Below are 19,634 nucleotides of genomic sequence, written 5' to 3' on the forward strand. Positions count from 1 at the left end.
GTTTGGGAATGTTTCTATGCACTGTGTGTGATATGTAAAATGATTTACTATATTCTATGAATGAGAACAATAGCAAGCTGTTCTTTGAGACTATACCAGCTCTTAATTAAAATCAAGGACCTTACATGGTTTAAAAAGTGCCCTGTGCAATTGCCCTCTTGTAGCATTTCTTTTTTTGCTTTCTGGGCAGCCCAGAACCTTATTTAAAAAGACAGTCAATCCTCAGTTCTGTTCTATGTCATTCCCTTGTGATATAAGTGATGAACTGAATTCTAAATAAATGTATTATTATATAAATGAGAGAATGTTGAGCATAGCTGCAGACAAATATAGTGTCTATACCAAAAGCTGGACACCTTGGATAACATACACTAGTTTGTAATAAATCTTATGGAGAAATTATATTATGTTTGTATAACTAGAAATGTAAATTAAATAGTAATGGTAGATAGAGTTGAAACCTACAGGATGGAATCTTGGATAATTCAAAACATTATTTTAGGAGAATATATTGACTTAAAATGATAGAAAACACGGATATAGACGGTTAATTTTATTAGTTTAATTTTTATTGACATGCAATTTCTAACATTGAAATGTTTAAATCAATAATGTAAACATGTAAAATGACAGTGATAGAAATTTTCTTTTTCTTGCAATGTATCTGAATGTGACCATAGCGCTCCCCTCTGCGTAGGAGAGCATCTATTATCTGAAAGTAAAAATAAAAAAATTAAAGGGGACCCGTCACCCAAAAAAATTATTTAAAATCCTATTTTATCACATTAGTCAAGCAAAATTAACTTTAATTACACTATATAAATTAATTGAATCCTGCTTCCTTCAGTCTGGGATTTTAAAATGATAAAAAAGCAGGCAGGAACCATTTTGTGCAGACTGTTATTAAGGTAAGTCTTGTGTCATCTCAGAATCTTGTTTGTGCACCAGAATGGGGGACCCAATGTCCGTCCCCATGCCCTGGCTACGCAATTAAATGGTAAAGAGAACGAGGGAATATGTGGAGAGCAGTGACATCTAAGAAGTGCTGAATGGAAAGTGAAAGTAATTATCTGCCCTGCCTCTATGCCCAGGGCATAGAGGAGGGGCAGACAATATTTGATTGACAGCTGAGATTTTTAAATGAGTTTACAACAGCTATGAATGCTTTAATGAAAAACAGAAATCGGATTTCCTGTTTAATTTGAAAAGGACTTTTATTATACAGATTTTTGTGTCTGGGTGTCAGGTCCATTTTAAGTTATGGTGAAAGTAAATACTGTATTGCTAATCAATAAAAGAGTTTTGAAAATAAAATATTATATCTGTATAATGTGTAGGAAGTCAGCAATTTCATAATGTTATCACCTCAATCAGTTATTTAGGAAAGGTAACTTGACCAGTAGATTACCTTACAAAAAAAGGTGGTTGTAGGCTGAGGCTGAATATATTTTATATAGCTAGCAGTAATATAAAAAGGCAGGCACTGTTGCTATGGGCTCTAGTTATAAAGCTGAACTGGAACAAACCCTCCCCAACAGCTGCTTCAACATAGCTGAATAGTTATTCTGCTGATACTTCCGACAGTTGTTCCAGTTGGGAGGCCCTCAATGCTCTGATCATTGAAATAAATACATGAATCCTTACACACACACTTAAGGCAATATGCCGAATTATCATGTACTTTCACATGCTACAGAATTCAGAGGAAACCAAAGGGTTAAAAGCTGATTTCAGTTTCATCCTGTTCCACTCCCCTAAATCATTAAATGGTTATTATAGATAAGGTTAAAGTAAGAGAAAATAACAATTCCCAAGGCACATTTATTGGAGCTGCCAGCTGTCTCTAACTTCCAGAGATAGTCTTTTGTTTCTTTTCAAATGTTTGTATCATGTATTCAAAACTGACCAACTACTGAAAGAATATCACTAAGAACAGTAACTGAAATTATGTCTCCTTAGTCATTAACTTATAGTTATTGAAGAGGTGCTTAAAATACCATTATGCCAAGGAAGGAAATCCAGTTTTCCCCTAATATTTATATTTTCATGTGATACTGTAGATAAATTGTAAAAAATGATAACAATCTTTTGGCAATACAACACAACATATTATTACACTAACGTTTGCCATATTTTAGAAACACCCTAACCCTGATGTATCTTTTTCTCCCAGGTTGGAAAGTAATGATGGTGATGGAGCTTGGTGTCCACTAGGCCCTGTATACCCAAATTATGAGGAATTCCTGCAGGTGGATCTACAGAAACTTCATTTTTTAACCCTAGTGGGCACTCAAGGCCGAGATGGAGGAGGGCTGGGCAAGGAGTTTGCCCGACATTATCAACTGCGCTACAGCCGTGATGGGTTTAAATGGTCACAATGGAGGGATCGCTGGGGGAATGAGGTGAGGAAGTTGATTGACTTTTGAATAAGAGACTGCAAGGACACGTAAGTGTAGATGACAGGAAATAATAATTTTGGAAAAACATTAAGATTTAGGTTAAAAAAAAATAAGAAGGCTTCTAAAAATAGGGACGCAATAATAAAGCATGTGTTTGATCATGTTCTTTATTTCTTTACTATTTGTTACCTGCAGGTAATAGAGGGAAATGGAAACACACATGACTCTGTGTTGAAGGACCTGGGGCCTCCAATCATTGCTCGCTATGTGCGCTTTTATCCCATGGCTGACCGAGTAATGAGTGTTTGTCTACGTGTTGAGCTTTATGGTTGTGTTTGGCAAGGTAGGCTGCTGCCAGTTATCCGATTTTTGATAATATTCTATATGATTTTTGCAGCCTGTTGCTAAGCCTCCAGTCAAATATGACTTCTTCGTTCCATATATATATAGCACTGTACAGTTGAGTGGGAGAGAATACAACTAGTAATCCCATATATGTAACAAAAGGCGCTGAGGTGGCTCAGGAGCCCTCTTGCTTCTAAACATTTGATCATTCCCTATTTCTTTATAGGGAAAAAATGCTTACTAATGAAAGAATATAGTAAGTAGACATTAAAGACTAGGAGAATAAAGAGGTTGAGTAAGGAAAGGAGGAATAATAGTTTGGAAAGTGGACCCATGGTCTAAGATTTTCTGGTGGGCCCCTGCTATTCTCCACCACCAGATATAGTAGGCAAATATCCAGTATCAGTGGGGAGAATTTCTTTTTTTTTGCGGGGGGGGAGATTCATTTTTTACCATTTAGGCTGCCTGCCCTGAACACAGGCCCTCAAGTTCCTATATGATAAATACGACCCTGCCAGTAAATGCTACCTGCTGATTGGTTGCTACGGGTTACTGTTCATGGAGCCTTTTATTACATATTGCTTTAATAATTGACATATATTAGAATAAACATAAGCATAGACATGAGGTCAGAGAGTGCTGCTTGAAATAGCTTGTAGTCTAGGAGTCCACTGTATATTGCTGTCCATGCGCCATGACTGTAGAATGCCAGCTGTATTATCTTGGGTTTTGTTTACCAGTTTAGTTCTAACCCATATACACTCCATACCTTACATCTGCTTGGAGCTAATTCCTGTCTAGCACAAACTATCTGAAATCATGCTACCAGGGCTGGACCAACTGGACCAGGCGCCCTAGGCAACCCGGCCAGCAACCTCGCTTCCCCGTTTTGTTATTAGTTAATATAGTATATTTTAATATACTGTAGGTAGGTTAAGTTATAGGTGTCTGCTTAAAGAGATACTGACACCAGAAAATAACCTTTTTTTATATCTATCATAACATTATCTTTGAATGTTATTTATAATTTTGCCATAAAAGTATTTGCAGGATGCTTTTACACTACCTGTCTGATGCCTCATGTTCCTGTATGAGGGGGCTGCCATATTTGTGCAGCAGGAGTCCGTTAGCATTAGAAACTCTAACTGACAGGCTGAGATGGGACAGTCAGGTTGGCAAAACAGTCAGGTTTAGAAACTTCAAGTAACAATTACTTACAAAAGCAGACCTATCAGCAAAAAACCAAACTTGAAATACAGTATATATAACTTTTAATGTTAATATTTTGAAAAGAAAATTGTGTCAGTATAACTTAAAATATATAAATACATCGCTGATGGGGAAAGAAAAACAGTAAACAAATCTTAATAACATGTAATAGAAGAAAAAATGTGTTTCTATTGAATTTTATAGGAGCATTTACATTCAAAATCTGCCACTGTGCACATCAAAAGGAATGCAGGCAGGATTATCTTTTTAAAGTGAATTAAACCCACATTTTGTTGGGGGTGCCTTTCTTTTAATGCCAAGTTGAGACACATTAAATGCTTTGATGATGTTCCTCAGGTGGACCCCATATGTGACCTTTATACTGTCTGTTTTGCTGTATATATTTTTATGAGAAATATGACTTTTAATGTGCGGGTTGACAGAAGATTTTAAACGGATTGTGATATTTGAAATGAATGTTGAAAATTCTTTGTAGTTTGGTATTTATAGGAAGCATGGAATTTCATATTTGGGCACCAGTTCTTTACTACTACTTGTTTACTACTACTACTTGTTTTCACCACTATTTTTTATTCTGATCGTGTTCACTTTAACAATAACTGTGGCCTGTCACTCATCACCTTGTACAAACTTCCTTTTTCTCTGACATTTGTTATGTCATCCTCTCAGTGTCGGACTGGGACACCAGGGGCCCACCAAAAACCTTAGCCCACCAAAGAACCATAGACCAGGGGCCCACTCTCAGTACATTTCTCTCCTCATTGAACCTCTATTCTCCTAGTCACTATTCTTTATATACTATAATCTATTATTCCATCTATTTAGTCTCTTTGTTCTCAAAGAAATAGAAAATGGCCATGAAATAGGCCAAATCTTTAGCAGCACAAGGGCCCCCTGACACCTAGGCCCACCAGGCAGGGCCGGAACTAGGGGTAGGCAGAGTAGGCACGTGCCTAGGGCGCAAAGCTTGAGGGGCGCCAGGCACGTACCTCTCACTGCTACCTGCCCCTAGTCCGGCTGGGTAAGTGCCGCTACAGTCCATGCGCCTATTTGTGCGCATGCGCGTACATGCGGGGGAGAGCGTACCTGGAGAGGAGAGGTCGACGCAGCCGGTTAGTGCGCGTGTGCGCGCCTCATATGTGATCGGTCAGTGCGCATGTGGAGGGGATGGGGCGTCACGGCTGGCTGGGTTGCCTGGGGCGCCCAGCCAGCACGGCCCGGCCCTGCCACCGGGAGTTTTCCTGGTATCCCTGTGGGCCAGTCCGACACTGTATCCTCTTTTCCTAACCACCTTATGTGTTGCCACTGGTATTCCTGTCCTTACTCTAATTCATTTTTTTCATCTTTCTTGTAGATGGACTTCGTTCTTATACATCTCCTCCTGGAAATGTGATGAGTCTCCCTTCAATGATCGTTAACCTCAACGATTCTACTTATGATGGACTTACAGTAGGCGGGTATGGAGGCACTAGCAACCCTATGTTGCACGTCCAGTAACTTTGCCAACATAACATAGCTACCTCCTGATATGTGCATGCAGAGCAAGCAGTGCCACAATACAACTCCCCCTTAAGGGCAAAGACACGCGAAGATTCAGGGAGAGTTAGTCACCTGGAGACAAATCGCCTCTTCTTCAGGCAACTAATCTCCCCCCGAACTGCCCTCCCGCTGGCTAGAATCGAAATCGCTGGCTGGCTGGATGGCACTCAGAGAGCTTTGTTTTCCAAAGTCGCCTGAAGTTTCCTCCTTCAGAAACCGAAGTGCTCTGAGTGCCATCCCACCGGCAATTAAGATTCTAGCCGGCAGGAACCCAGTTCGGGGAGATGAGTCGCCAGAAGAAGAGGCGATTTGTCGCCGGGCAACTACATTCCCTGAATGTGTCTGCCATAAAAGGGTTGTTCACCTTTGAGTTAACTTTTCGTATGATGTAGACTGTGATATTCTGAGACAATTTGCATTTGGTTTTCATTTTTTATTAATTGTGGTTTTTGAGTTATTTAGCTTTTTATTCAGCAGCTCTCCAGTTTGCCAGTTCTGCAATTTGGTTGCTAGGGTCCAAAATACCCTAGCAATCATGCATTGATTTGAATAAGAGGCTGGAATATAAATAGGGGAGGGCCTTAATAGAAAGACGAATAATGAAAAGTAGCAATAACAATAAATCTGTAGCCTTACAGAGCATTTGATTTTAGACGGGGTCAGTGACCCCAATTTGAAAGCTGAAAAGAAGAAGGCAAATAATTCAAAAGCTATAAAAAAAGAAATAATGAAGACCAGTTGAAAAGTTGCTTAGAATTGGTCATTCTAAAACATACTAAAAGTTTACTTAAAGGTGAAACACCCCTTTAATATAACATAACCACATAACAACATTTAATTTTAACATCAATTGCCCCCCCCTTTGCCTACACATTGACACTACTCTACTCTGATGTGTGCAGTACTGGTACTCTCTAGCAATGGATGCAACCCATAGGCCTATGCAGCCACTAACGGGATAACACACAATAATGCACCATGACATATAAATATACCAGCTGTATTTCAATAGTGTTTCCCCACAGGCTGCAATATGGAGGTCTGGGACAGTTGACAGATGGTGTCATTGGAGCAGACGATTTCCTTCAGCACAAAGAACAGGGAGTCTGGCCTGGTTATGATTATATAGGGTGGATGAGCAGCAGCTTCCCAAAAGGATATCTGGAAATGGAGTTTGAGTTTGATGCACTTCGATCATTTACATATATGAGGGTAAGAAATCTTGTCATTTTTCTGTCTCTTGACTTTTTTTTATTGTTTAAATCTAATCAGCTAGGATATAGCCGTATTTTCCCCTGATTTTTCTCTCTCACCCCTTAATCCCTCAATTATCTTCCTCCCAAACTTTGGTTTCACCCCATTCAATTTACAGCCTTTCCTTCATTTTTTCTTTGTCTATTGATCTTCGCTTGCAGGTCCACTGTAATAATATGGGATCCAGTGGCATTCAGATATTCCGTAGGGTTGACTGTTACTTCAAACGCTCTTTGCATACCCCGTGGGATTCTCAGCCTGTTACCTTGTCTCTAGCTCTCGATGTACGAGACCCAAGTGCACGCTCTGTAACAATATCCCTGCAAGGAAGAGCAGCCCGCATCTTGCGCTGTCACTACTTTTTCTCCAGCCAGTGGCTGCTTATCAGTGAGATCTCATTCCTCTCTGGTAAGCATACCATCATCTCTCAGTCCATATTTACTCTAGTATTGGACGATAAATTCAATTTGTTCCTACAGGTTGTGGTATCTAGTCCCAAATCAACTTTAAGCCTAGGAGTATGTTCCTGTACCCCAAGGTGCACAATGATGTCAATATATAAGAGTTGGATGGAAACAGACGAGGAAGACACAGTGCTTTGCTGCAAATTATCCTTCTATTCAACACTACATGTTTCGAGCACAGTTGCCCTTTCTCAAGAGACACTTGATAAAGGGCAACTTTGCTTTAAACATGTAGGGGCCCATTCACTAAGTTCGAGTGAAGGAATAGAGGAAAAATAGTTTGAATTTCGAATGTTTTTTTTGGCTACTTCGACCATCGAATTGGCTACTTCGACCTTCGACTACGACCTTCGACTTCGAATCGAACGATTCGAAATAAAAATCGTTCGAATATTCAACCATTCAATAGTGGAAGTACTGTCTCTTTAAAAATTTCTTCGACCCCCTAGTTCGCCACCTAAAACCTACCGAGGCCAATGTTAGCCTATGGGGAAGGTCCACATAGGCTTGCCAAAAATTTTCTGATCGAAGGATAATCCTTCGATCGATGGATTAAAATCCTTCGAATCGTTCGGTTCGAAGTATTTAATCGTTCGATCGAACGATTATTCCTTCGATCGTTCAATCAAACGATTATTCCTTCAATCGTTCGTTCGATCGAACGAATTGCGCAAAATCTTTTGACTTCGAATATCGAAATCGAAGGATTTTAATTCGGCAGTCGGATATCGAGGGTTAATTAACCCTCGATATTCGACCCTTGATACATCTGCCCCGTAGTGTTGAATTAAAGGATAATTTGCAGCAAAGCACTGCGCCTTCCTGATATGTTTTCATCTAACCCTTATATGTTTACTCTAGTATTGCTCGTCCTTTCCTTTTATGCATTTCATTGTTTTTCCTTTTTGCTTATATATATGTGAAACTTTTCGTACATAATTTGTTAGAACTGTTGCATTATAATTAATAGAAAAGCCAATCAGAGAACTGATTCTGTGTCTTACATTGGCTGATGATTTCACTTTCATTTGGCATTGTTCCTGCAAAATGCAAGGAAGGTGACATCACAGTAGGAAGAGATGGGCACAGGTCTATTCTTTCATAGGCATGCCGGGTTATGGTTGGGTGGTGCAGCAGCGTGTTTGGGTTGAGTCAACTTTTTTCAACCCAGTCATCACTAGTGATGTGTGTCTGATTACATTTGTGTTCCACAGATATCTTGGATGCTACAAATCCAGAAGAACCAAGCCCACTGCCCCCTCCTAAAGAGACACCTCCTCCACCAGTAGTAACAAACGTGCCCCAGGACACCAGTAAAACAACAACCACTTCCACTGGCACTAATGCCAGTCTGAATGGGCATGGTGAGGAGTCTACAAATACCATTAATTACATTTCATTTTTTCTCTCCTGCTGTACTGTTAAAATATATCCCTATATCAATTTGACGAAGACAACAGCTGCCTCCCAGAGTCCACCAACATATGGGTGATTAAGGATGACCTATATCCTTCATAAATAAGACAAATAATGGTCATATCTTTTTTATTTTGTTATTAATGTTTTCAAAAATAGAAAATGAATCTCCAGCACCTATCCTATTTAGGCGCAGTGGTAATTAAGGAATTGTAAACACCGCCACCCCATCATAACAACTTCTAGATTTCACCTAATGTGCATTTCTTTTACATATATTCATGTAATAGGTATGCTTAAAAACAAACACTTAAGACCTCTGTATATGAAAAACAATATTTTATTAAGTATGCACTTATATACAATTTCTAATGTAACATAATCGTACCTCTACAAAAGTGAAATCCTTTGTTTAGATGTGCTGGACTTCCAATAAAAACAATTTTGGAAAAAAAAATATATCCCTATATAAAGGTCTGCCTGATAAAAGTTGTAAGGGGACTACGGTCAAATGTACACCGAGTGGTTTCAGAGGGTGCAAGGAAGAGTATCACACAGTATAGTACTTATTGTAGTATTTTCAGCAAATTATCTGGTTTTATAGGAGGTTGAGTGCATTCAAAATTGAAACAACATAACAAGTTATAATATGGATCCAGGGTTTTAAGAATATGTCCATTTTCTTGCCACACATACAAGTACTGAGTATTGATGGCATGGATTTGTGGCAAATTTCGCCGCCCATGAATGTTTTCGCGAAACTGTGGTGAAAATTCGCTGCAACAGAAAAAATTGCCGAACGTCAAAATTGGGGCGCATATAAAAATGGTTGTGCACCAAAATGATTTGGACGCCCTTTGACTTTAATGCATTTGGACAAAATAGTTGCGAATATAAAAATTGTCGCTCGTTTTTGCAGTTTTGCTAATTTTTGGCGAAACGGGATAGATTTGCCTGTCACTAGTACTGAGCCATGTCTCAATACCACCAACGTTTCTCTTCAGCAAACTGACATTAGTGAACTACAATACCACATGAAATTATGTAAGTTCACGCATCTCATTAGGTATAGAGTTATATTTCCAGGTGTTAAAGGAACAGTTCAGTGTAAAAATAAAAACGAGGTAAATAGATAGTATGTGAAACATAAAAAATGTTTCTAATATAGTTAGTTAGCCAAAAATGTAATGTATAAAGGCTGGAGTGACTGGATGTCTTTATACATTTTTGGCTAACTAACTATATTAGAAACATTTTTTATTTTTCACAGCCTATCTAATTACCCAGTTTTTATTTTTACACTGAACAATTCCTTTAAAGCATGCTGCTTATGCAAAAGATACAGCTGATTTATTTTACCCCTTGCCTTACTCCTTGATGATCAGGCCTCTGCAGGGGAAAAGACTGATAGTTAAAGTTTTATCTGGATAGGGAAGGTTTATCATTGGATTGGTTTAATTTCAGACTGAACTCTCTCTCTCTCTCTCTCTCTCTCGATATAATAGTCCTTGAGGAAGGCATTGACATCAGAATGAACCAACCAATTGCCAAGGATGATAGCGGTGACACCTCTATTCTCATTGGATGCCTAGTGGTCATTATCCTGCTTCTGTTGGTGGTTATCATTCTCATTCTGAGGAGACAAAGATGGAAGAGATTATTGAGGAAGGTAAACAATGATGAATGTTGAGGCAAAAACATAGGAAGGGATAGTATATAAAGAAGGGGAGTATTTGGGCATTTAACATTAACCTTTATCTCTTTTCCACTTTCTATCAACAAGGCTCAGCGACGCCCCTCTGACAGCGATCTTACTGCCCACTTGTCCCTACCGGATACAGTGGTTATAAACAACACCCACAATGCACCAGGGCCACCACGGCATGCCAACCGATATGAGCGTATTTTAACCTCAGATGGGGAATATCAGGAACCAAGCCACAATCCTCGCACAAAGATAACCACACTTACCCTCCCCTCTGATGGAGCAGGTAAGAGAGGGGGTAATGGATTTATATTATCGCCTTATTTTTCTGCTATACTTTAGCTCCCAAATGTATGTGAATGCTTAAAGGAAAACTATACCCCCAGGTCTCTATAAAAAGATATTGCATAAAGCAGCTCATGTGTAAAACCCTGCTTCATGTAAATAAACCATTTTCATAATAATATACTTTTCTAGTAGTATGTGCCATTGGGTAATCATTAATAGAAAATTTCAATTTTAAAAAATAAGGGCTGCCCCTTGGGATTGTACGATTCACGGTGAACACAAACATACCAACAAACCGTATTTGTTAGGTCACATGAGCCAATTAACAGACAGAGTTGTGTCTTTGGCTTCAACACTTCTTCCTGTTACAGTTAAAGTTGTAGTATTTCTGGTCAGCTGATCTCTGGGGCAGCACAGAAACCTTCACCAAATAGTGGATCAAGGCAAGATTTACTTAAATATATTAACCAGTTTGTTATGATTCTTTAATATGCCACTTAATATGATGTAAACTATCTGTTGCTTAAGTGATCATTTTGGGGGTATAGTTTTCCTTTAAAAGGGGAACTTCCTGCATGTATAAAATTCTGTATAACATGTTTTATAATCATAAAGACATATTCTTTGTATGCATGTAAATAAAGGTAACCGATAGCTGTGTCCTTAACATGCCTGTGTAATTTATTATAATGTAACTAAAAGTTACTGCATAGTGTGTAATTGTAATGAAGTAAAACAAATAACACATTATCTTGCTGTCATCTAATTTACTTATTAGTTTAGCTTGCTAGCATACGTATGTAAGACTCAGCTTGTTTATAGGGAATGTAATACAAATGTATGAAAAAGTCTATTGTCTGTTCAGGTACTATGTGCAGAGACGGGTGTCAGTGTCTATTTGTGTGCATGACCATCCATTAGTATGTACTTTCATTTAAGTGTACCCTGTCAGTGCATGGATATAGAGGTGTACACTGTCTACTCTGCATGTGTTTCTCCAGCTCTGCTGTTAAACAACCCAGCCTATGAGCTCCTACTCACCACCTACAGCAGGCCAATCACAGAGCACGGTGGCCTCCAGGCTAAGCCACTCAACAACCAGGGTAAGGGGCGGCCATAATGGAGCCGATAACTAAAAATATATTGGCCGCCTCTTGGCCACGTCTTTTTCCATTCTATTTCACTCTCTCTCTCTTTGTGGTGTCTCTAGAACTGGGAACATGCTGGCCTGTCACCTCTGTGTTCTGTACTATCAAATGTTCGTAACAATATATACTGTGTACTTGTGTGTGTGTGTGTGTGTGTGTATATATATATATATATATATATATATATATATATATATATATATATATATATATATAAATTGTATAATGGGTGGCACACTTGTACTTGTTTGTATATATGTATATTAGTGGTGTGGGTCGGGATTTCTCCGACCCACACCCGACCCTAACCCTTAGCCCGTGCCACCAGAATTTGTGCTTCCAGGTTGCTTTTATAGACCCGCGCCGACCCACCCCCACCGATGTCGTCACAAAAGGGGCGGGGCACGCAGGCGCAGCGTCTATAAAAGACAGACCTGGTAGTCGGAAGCTGGCATTTGACGGTGGTGGGCGGGGAGAGCAGGAGAAGAACTCAACCCACCCGCAAAGAAGCGTGTGAGGTCTGCCCGAATCCGCCCGACCTGCGGGTCCCGTGCGTATCGTGCTGGCCTGCACATCACTAATGTATAGATATGTATAATTATTGTATAATGGGTGGCACACTGCTTTCAATCTTCACCTGGTTGCATGGTTAGATATTAGGTATACATTTTACTTCACTTCACTTTTCTTCCTTTTTCTCACTTTTTTCCTTTATATTTGCTTCTTTCCCCTTCCTTTTCCCCACCCCTTTCTCTTTGCCACTTCACAGAAGGTGGATATAGGGAACTGGAGACTCCAAAATTACCAGTTTTCCCCCCAAGTGTCCCACACTATGCTGAAGCTGATATCGTTACCCTGCAAGGAGTAACAGGGGGTAATACCTATGCAGTGCCAGCACTAACTGCTGACTCCCTCGCTTCCAAAGACCTGCCTCTTTGCAAATTCCCCCGGGGACACCTCCTTTTTAGGGAGAAGCTGGGTGAAGGGCAGTTTGGAGAGGTAAGTGCTGCTTCCGTTTGCTTCAAAAATCCTCTTCACATAGTGCTTAGATGTACTCACACTACTTTCCTTCTTCATCCTGTGCAGTCCCACAGATCATAAATCATAAGGCCTGCAGGACCATACAGCTCTGTTGATGTGCCTCTTGCCTCTATCATTAAACCTCATTCACTCAGAGCCACTTTAAGTTACCAGTTGGCCTAGAGTATTTCTGCCATTTCTTGGGGTAACTTCAGTTAAATATTAAATCATATGAAAAGTCTGAAGGTAGGCCCGGGTCCTGGACAAATGCCTCGTTTGCCCAGTTAGTAGATGGAGTGTTAACTTATTTTTGATATAAACACTTAATTATTTATTTAAATTAATTTATTGATCAAGTGCATAAAATTCATTGAGGTAATCAAGAAGTGGCTAATTGATATCTGGAATTAATTAATTGGTCCTCAGGAGAATTTCATCCAAGTGTTATTGAAAATTGTTGGTTGTTGGTGATTAAGAGAAACCAAACAGTCATAAACAAGGTTTCTTTTCTTATCTCTCTTTTTAATTATGCCATTCATGTATCGGTTTTATTTTTTTCAGGTACACCTGTGTGAAGTAGTGAATCCTCATGAGCTCCCCACTTTACAGTTCCCTTTCAACATGCGCAAGGGGAGGAGCCTGCTTGTGGCTGTTAAATTGCTGAGAGCTGATGCCAATAAGAATGCCAGGTAAAGTGATTATCATCCCCCTGAACTGATCGTGGATTCATTTTCCTAACCATTTATCGGCCCTTATTTACCAGCCAAATTCTAATTTAAACTATCCTGTGCAATTCCAGTAGTATATTATGCTTTTGTACCACCCCAGAAACACTGTTCATACACAGCAGGGGTCCCCAACCTTTTTCACCCGTGAGCAACATTCAGATTTAAAAAGAGTCGGGGAGCAACACAACCACGGAAAATGTTCCTGGGTGGTGCCAAATAAGGGCTGTGATTGGCTATTGGTAGCCCCTATGTGGACTGACAGCATACAGGAGCCTCTGTTTGGTAGTACATCTGGTTTTTAAGCAACCAAAACTTGTCTCCAAGTCTGGAGTTCAAAAATAAGCTCCTGCTTTGAGGCCACTGGGAGCAACATCCAAGGGGTTGGAGAGCAACATGTTGGTCACGAGCTACTAGTAGGGGATCACTGATACACATTATACATATGGTTGTCAAGCAGAAAAGAGACCTTCTTTTCTTTGATTTCCTTCCATACAGAAGCGACTTTCTGAAGGAGCTTAAGATCTTGTCCCGTCTAAGTGACCCTCACATTATCCGTCTGCTGGGTGCTTGCCTGGATGAAGATCCACTCTGCATGATCACAGAGTATATGGAAAATGGAGATCTTAATCAGTTTTTGAGCTCCCATCACCTGGACGAAGGAGAGGAAAATGAAGCACATTGTCTGCCTGCTATCAGGTGTGGGAAACACACAGAAATGACTCCCTGTCTATATTTGTCTACTTGCCCTCTGCTCATTCTGTTGTTTCTGATCTGACTCAGATGCATGGATGAAAGTGTCAGTGCACAACCATTCTATATTACTGTTTAATAAGAACTGCTTTGAAGATATACTCACAGTAGATAACTTAGATGTAGCCAATTACCTACTTTATCAGATATGATTGATTTCCTTTACTTTCCACCTTATTTTCTCTTTACATCATTATTTTCGTCTCCTGTGTAGTTACCCCAGCCTATTGCACGTGGCCCTGCAGATATGTTCTGGAATGAAATACCTCTCTTCCCTTAACTTTGTACACCGGGACCTGGCCTCAAGAAATTGCTTGGTGGGGGAGAACCTCACCATAAAGATTGCAGATTTTGGGATGAGCCGCAACTTGTATGCCGGAGACTATTACCGAATACAGGGCAGAGCAGTACTACCAATAAGATGGATGGCCTGGGAGTGTATACTTATGGTGAGCATGGTTATATTAGAATTCATTTATCAATATAATAAAAACTTAATGTTACATAGTTACACATTTAATTTTGGGTTGACAAACAACAATAGTCCAACAAATAAGCTTCCAAATAAAATATTCATACATGAAAATATAAAAATACCTATACTAAACTTACTGTAGATATTGAGATCACTGTAGCTTTGAATATTATGGAAATCCTCCAAGCCCCTCTTAAAGGGATACTGTCATGAGAAAACATGTTTTTTTCAAAAAGCATCAGTTAATAGTGCTGCTCCAGCAGAATTCTGCACTGAAATCCATTTTTCAAAAGAGCAAACAGATTTTGTTATATTCAATTTTGAATCTGACATGGGGCTAGACATATTGTCAGTTTCCCAGCTGCCTCCAGTCACGACTCCTTATTTTGCTGCCCTAGGCCCGGGCCTTTGTGGCCTCGCAACAAATCCGGGCCTGCCTGCACAAACAGAAAGATCTGTGCTAGGACTGCTTGCAAAATTAACCCCCAGAGCTGGAGTACATGGTTAGTGCTGGAAAAGTCAAGCAGGCAGAAAAGGGACACACATATATAACCTAGTAATTGGGAATGAGTTAAGCACAATCTAAAAAAATAAAGGAGGCTTTTATTTTTTGCAGGAGTGAGATGAGAGAGGCTTTCCTTCAGGAAGTAGTATCCTTCACCATAAGAGGAAGTGGTGTTTTTTTTATAAACAATATATTTTACTAATTTGTGGGTTTACATCAGTAATTTTTGTGTAAATTTTAATAGTTATTATTGCCATCAAAGTAGAGATCTAAACACAAAACTAGCGGCATCACTATCACTTTAATGGCCTGCGTATGGCTCTACAGACTGATGTGTACAACAGTGAATTTGTAACGTAAAAGGAATGCTCACGTAGTATTGGAGTCAAACACCTTCCCTTATTAAATCTTTTTTTATTTGGGTGCCACCTGTAACTCCAAACACCAGTATCCACAAGTAGTCCATGTGACAACACTGAAATATATGGATAAAAATGCCTTTATTTAGCAGTTTGGGGCAGTATGTGGTTCTTTGTCACAGGTTGGTGTTTTCTGTGCCCTAAACAAGGCATTTTTATTGGATTACTGGAGTGCTGGCACGTGGACATTTATATATGTAAAAGGAACTGATCATTTCAAATTGCCTTTCTAATATTGTGTGTTAACAGTTTAATAAGCTTCTTAGGGGGAAAAAAAGTTGGCAACTCATTGTGAACCCCCACCCCCGAATATTAGTCATTGACACCAGAGAATAACATCTCTATTGAGCTTGATTCATAAAATACTTCATGGCTTCCTCTTGGCTCTTTATTACTTTTAATCCCCCTACTTCCACCCCTTCTCCCTCCCATTGAGCCTTCTCTTTATCCCATGTCTAATCACTGTATGCGTATTAGTGTGTGTGTGTGCAACAGTAATATGAACTGATCCTGAATATAATTTTCATACAGGGAAAATTCACCACAGCCAGCGATGTGTGGGCCTATGCTGTGACGCTATGGGAAGTTTTAATGCTGTGCAAGGAGCAACCATATGGTGAACTAAGTGATGAGGATGTGATTGAGAATGCTGGGGAAATCTTCCGTGACAGCAAGAAGCAGGTGAGTGAAGGGATGGATGCTGACAGCTGTAAGTGCCCGATCCTTACAGATAGAGCAGAATGATATACTGTACATGCCAGATGCAGGATTAGTAACAGCTGGGTGAACTGGGTTTTACAGGAATAGCAGGGAGGCCACAGAACAGAAACATTTCCTGGAGGCCAAACTCATTAAAGGAATGATGTCATGAAAACATGTTTTTTTCAAAACACATCAGTTAATAGTGCTGCTCCAGAAGAATTCTGCACTGAAATCCATTTCTCAAAAGAGCAAACCGATTTTTATAGATTTAATTTTGAAATCTTACATGGGGCTAGACATATTGTCAGTTTCCCAGCTTCCCCCAGTCGTGTGACTTGTGCTCTGATAGACTTCAATCACTCCTTACTGTTGTACTGCAAGTTGGAGTGATATCACCCCCTCCAGCAGCAGCCTAACAACAGAACAATGGGAAGGTAACCAGATAGCAGCTCCCTAACACAAGATAACAACTGCCTGGTAGATCTGAGAACAGCACTTAATAGTAAAATCCAGGTCCTACTGCGACACATTCAGTTACATTGAGTAGAAGAAACAACAGCCTTCCCGGAAAGCAGTTCCATCCTAAAGTGCTGGTTCTTTCTAAGCAGAAGGTGGCACAGCCATGCTTGTTGGAGGGTTTTATGAAATTCTGCAGTGCAAAAGGTTTAAGACTGAGATTAATAAAGGAGTAACTGATTAAACTATTATCACATGACATTGTTTCTCTCTAAACCTGCAGATATTCCTCTTCCGACCGCCGCCTTGTCCTCAGCCTCTGTATGAACTAATGCTTCAGTGTTGGTCCAGGGACTGCAGAGAGAGGCCCTCCTTCCAGGACATCCATGCCTTACTCACTTCCCATCTCCTCTGCTGTTCCAGTGATGAGCTAAAGGAGTAATGTCAGCAGAGCAAGGAAGAAAGCAAGAACTCACCATAACAATAGTCCTGTATTTCTCTGCTGTTAGACAGCCAAATCATCACCAGTAGTTGTAGGTCACAATAAGGGATAAAATACAGTTTAGTCATCACAATAATAATATTATAATACATCTCATTACTTTCCAAACACAGGACTGCTTTCAACTCCTAGCACCTCTCCTACAGTCTTATGCACTGTATATGCTGCCCACACTTACCTCCAGCTAGAGTCCCGCACGGAATCAATTTCTAAGTCCCGGACCCGCAACCCGAACCGCAACCCCCATATTTACCCACTTTGATCCGCTACCTGACCCGGACCCGCAACTGCCTTATCCCTGGCCCGCAACCCGCCGATCACCATCAAACAGGAAGTGATGGTGCTGCAAACAGGAAGTGATGTCAGTGATGGGACAGAAATACGTCTTGTAAAACTTTAAAAGGAGTAAAATATAGACAATATTACATAAAATAAGAAATTTAGATGAGACCTGCAACCCGACCCGCCACTCCACAGACCCGCACCTGAAAATCCTCCCCTCATTCATGGTGCCCGCCTTTTTTGCGGGTAACCTACGGGTACCCGACCTCCATTAGTGCACACAAGAGAAAACGTAGTCTTTCTGTGAAGTTCTTAACACTGGATGTGTAGTAACCACCCCACTGCTACAGGTTTAGAACAGACATGCACCTTATAATTGTACCACTGTAAACATTTCTTTTCCCTTTGTCCAACTACCTACTGTGTATGAAAAACATCTGCTGTCATGGGCCAAATTGCCACAGAAAACATTTCTTCCTAATAGCACAACACACTGTAAGCTTCACCCTGTGTCTATATTTTATGGGGCTGTCAAGTATTTCTACCTTATGAATGCTTTTTGTAGTTCCACACAGAACAGAGAGAAACCGAGAGAAATTGTGGCAGCACAGTTGTACAGTGATCTGTAGAACTTCATCTTGTGCCAAAATGCAACTGGCAGAAACCCCGGCAGTTAGATGGAGTTCTGCTGGAATGTCCAGGGTAGAATTCATAAATGTGGAGTTAACTCAGAATCATGCCAAAATGGATTATACATGTTCTTTTACTCTAGAAAATCATCTAATATCTAGTGCACGAAGGTCTTAACTACGGTAGAAGAATTTGCCATCCTATGCCAAATTTTTTTATGTATGCCAAAAAATTGTATCAGTGGCATTTCTGCTATTTTTAGGAATCTGAGATACAAACCTATTTCTGAAACTTAAAGGGATACTGTCATGGGAAAACATGTTTTTGTCCCCCAAAATGCATCAGTTAATAGTGCTGCTCTAGTAGACTTTTGCTCTGATATCAAAACTAGGGATGCACCGAATCCAGGATTCAGTTCGGGATTCGGCCAGAATTCGGCCTTTTTCAGAAGGATTCAGATTCGGTTGAATCCTTCTGCCAGACTGAACCGAATCCAAATCCTAATTTGCATATGCATATGGGATTCGGCCAGAATTCGGCCTTTTTCAGAAGGATTCAGATTCGGTTGAATCCTTCTGCCAGACTGAACCGAATCCAAATCCTAATTTGCATATGCAAATTAGGGGCGGGAGGGAAATCTCGTGACTTTTTGACACAAAACAAGGAAGTACAAATGTTTTCCCCTTCCCATCCCTAACTTGTATATGCAAATTAGGATTCGGTTCGGTATTCGGGGGTTCGGCCGAATCCAAAATAATGGATTCGGTGCATCGCTAATAAAAACAGATTTTTTTTTTACATTTAATTTTGAAATCTGACATGGGGTTAGACATATTGTCAGTTTCCCAAGTGCCCCCAGTCACGTGACTTGTGCTCTGATAAACTTCAGTACTGCAAGTTGGAATATCACTCCCTACCTCCCCCTTCTCCCCCCAGCAGTCCATCAGCAGAACAATAATATAGATATAAGACCAGCACTCAGTAGTAAAAATCCAGGTCCCACTGCAACTCCTCCAGTTACATTGAGTAGGAGAGACAATAGCCTGTCTGAAAGCAGTTCCATCCTAAAGTGCTGGCTCTTTCTGAAAACACAAGACCAGGCAAAATGATCTGAGATGGCTCCTACACTTCAATATTATAACTGAAAAAAATTCACTTGTTGGGTTATGAATTAAATTTTACATGAAAGAGTGAATTATTTGCAGTGTAATTTAGTTACATAAAAATCATGACAGAATCCCTTTAACTAGGCCTCCAAATTCATAAAAGTAGTGTCTGGACCATCTTCAGTACAAATGGATTGAGATAATTTTATGGTCATTAGTAATGGACTCCTTTGTGTATATCCCCACTGAAAGAACATCAACGGCACAAACA

General features: G+C 40.0%; 1 protein-coding gene across 3 annotated transcripts in view; it reads left to right on the forward strand.

The window, feature by feature from the left end:
- ddr1.S (discoidin domain receptor tyrosine kinase 1 S homeolog) overlaps positions 1–18,132 on the forward strand; it is a 49,371-nt gene extending 31,239 nt beyond the window's left edge. For 2 of the 3 annotated variants that reach the window (XM_018233263.2, XM_018233262.2), the window contains exons 4-18: positions 2,174–2,402; positions 2,595–2,742; positions 5,329–5,431; positions 6,539–6,725; positions 6,929–7,175; positions 8,446–8,595; positions 10,153–10,316; positions 10,431–10,638; positions 11,642–11,743; positions 12,558–12,787; positions 13,370–13,497; positions 14,032–14,232; positions 14,501–14,735; positions 16,217–16,366; positions 17,127–18,132. In XM_018233263.2, coding sequence (XP_018088752.1) covers positions 2,174–2,402; positions 2,595–2,742; positions 5,329–5,431; positions 6,539–6,725; positions 6,929–7,175; positions 8,446–8,595; positions 10,153–10,316; positions 10,431–10,638; positions 11,642–11,743; positions 12,558–12,787; positions 13,370–13,497; positions 14,032–14,232; positions 14,501–14,735; positions 16,217–16,366; positions 17,127–17,285 — 2,641 coding nt within the window. In that variant the 3' untranslated portion in view covers positions 17,286–18,132. The remainder of the gene's footprint in view (positions 1–2,173; positions 2,403–2,594; positions 2,743–5,328; positions 5,432–6,538; positions 6,726–6,928; positions 7,176–8,445; positions 8,596–10,152; positions 10,317–10,430; positions 10,639–11,641; positions 11,744–12,557; positions 12,788–13,369; positions 13,498–14,031; positions 14,233–14,500; positions 14,736–16,216; positions 16,367–17,126) is intronic. The other variant, XM_018233264.2, reaches the window with a different exon arrangement.
- The last annotated feature ends 1,502 nt before the right edge of the window (positions 18,133–19,634 follow it).

This window comes from Xenopus laevis, chromosome 8S (assembly GCF_017654675.1).
Source record: "Xenopus laevis strain J_2021 chromosome 8S, Xenopus_laevis_v10.1, whole genome shotgun sequence".
Taxonomy (NCBI): Eukaryota; Metazoa; Chordata; class Amphibia; order Anura; family Pipidae; genus Xenopus; species Xenopus laevis.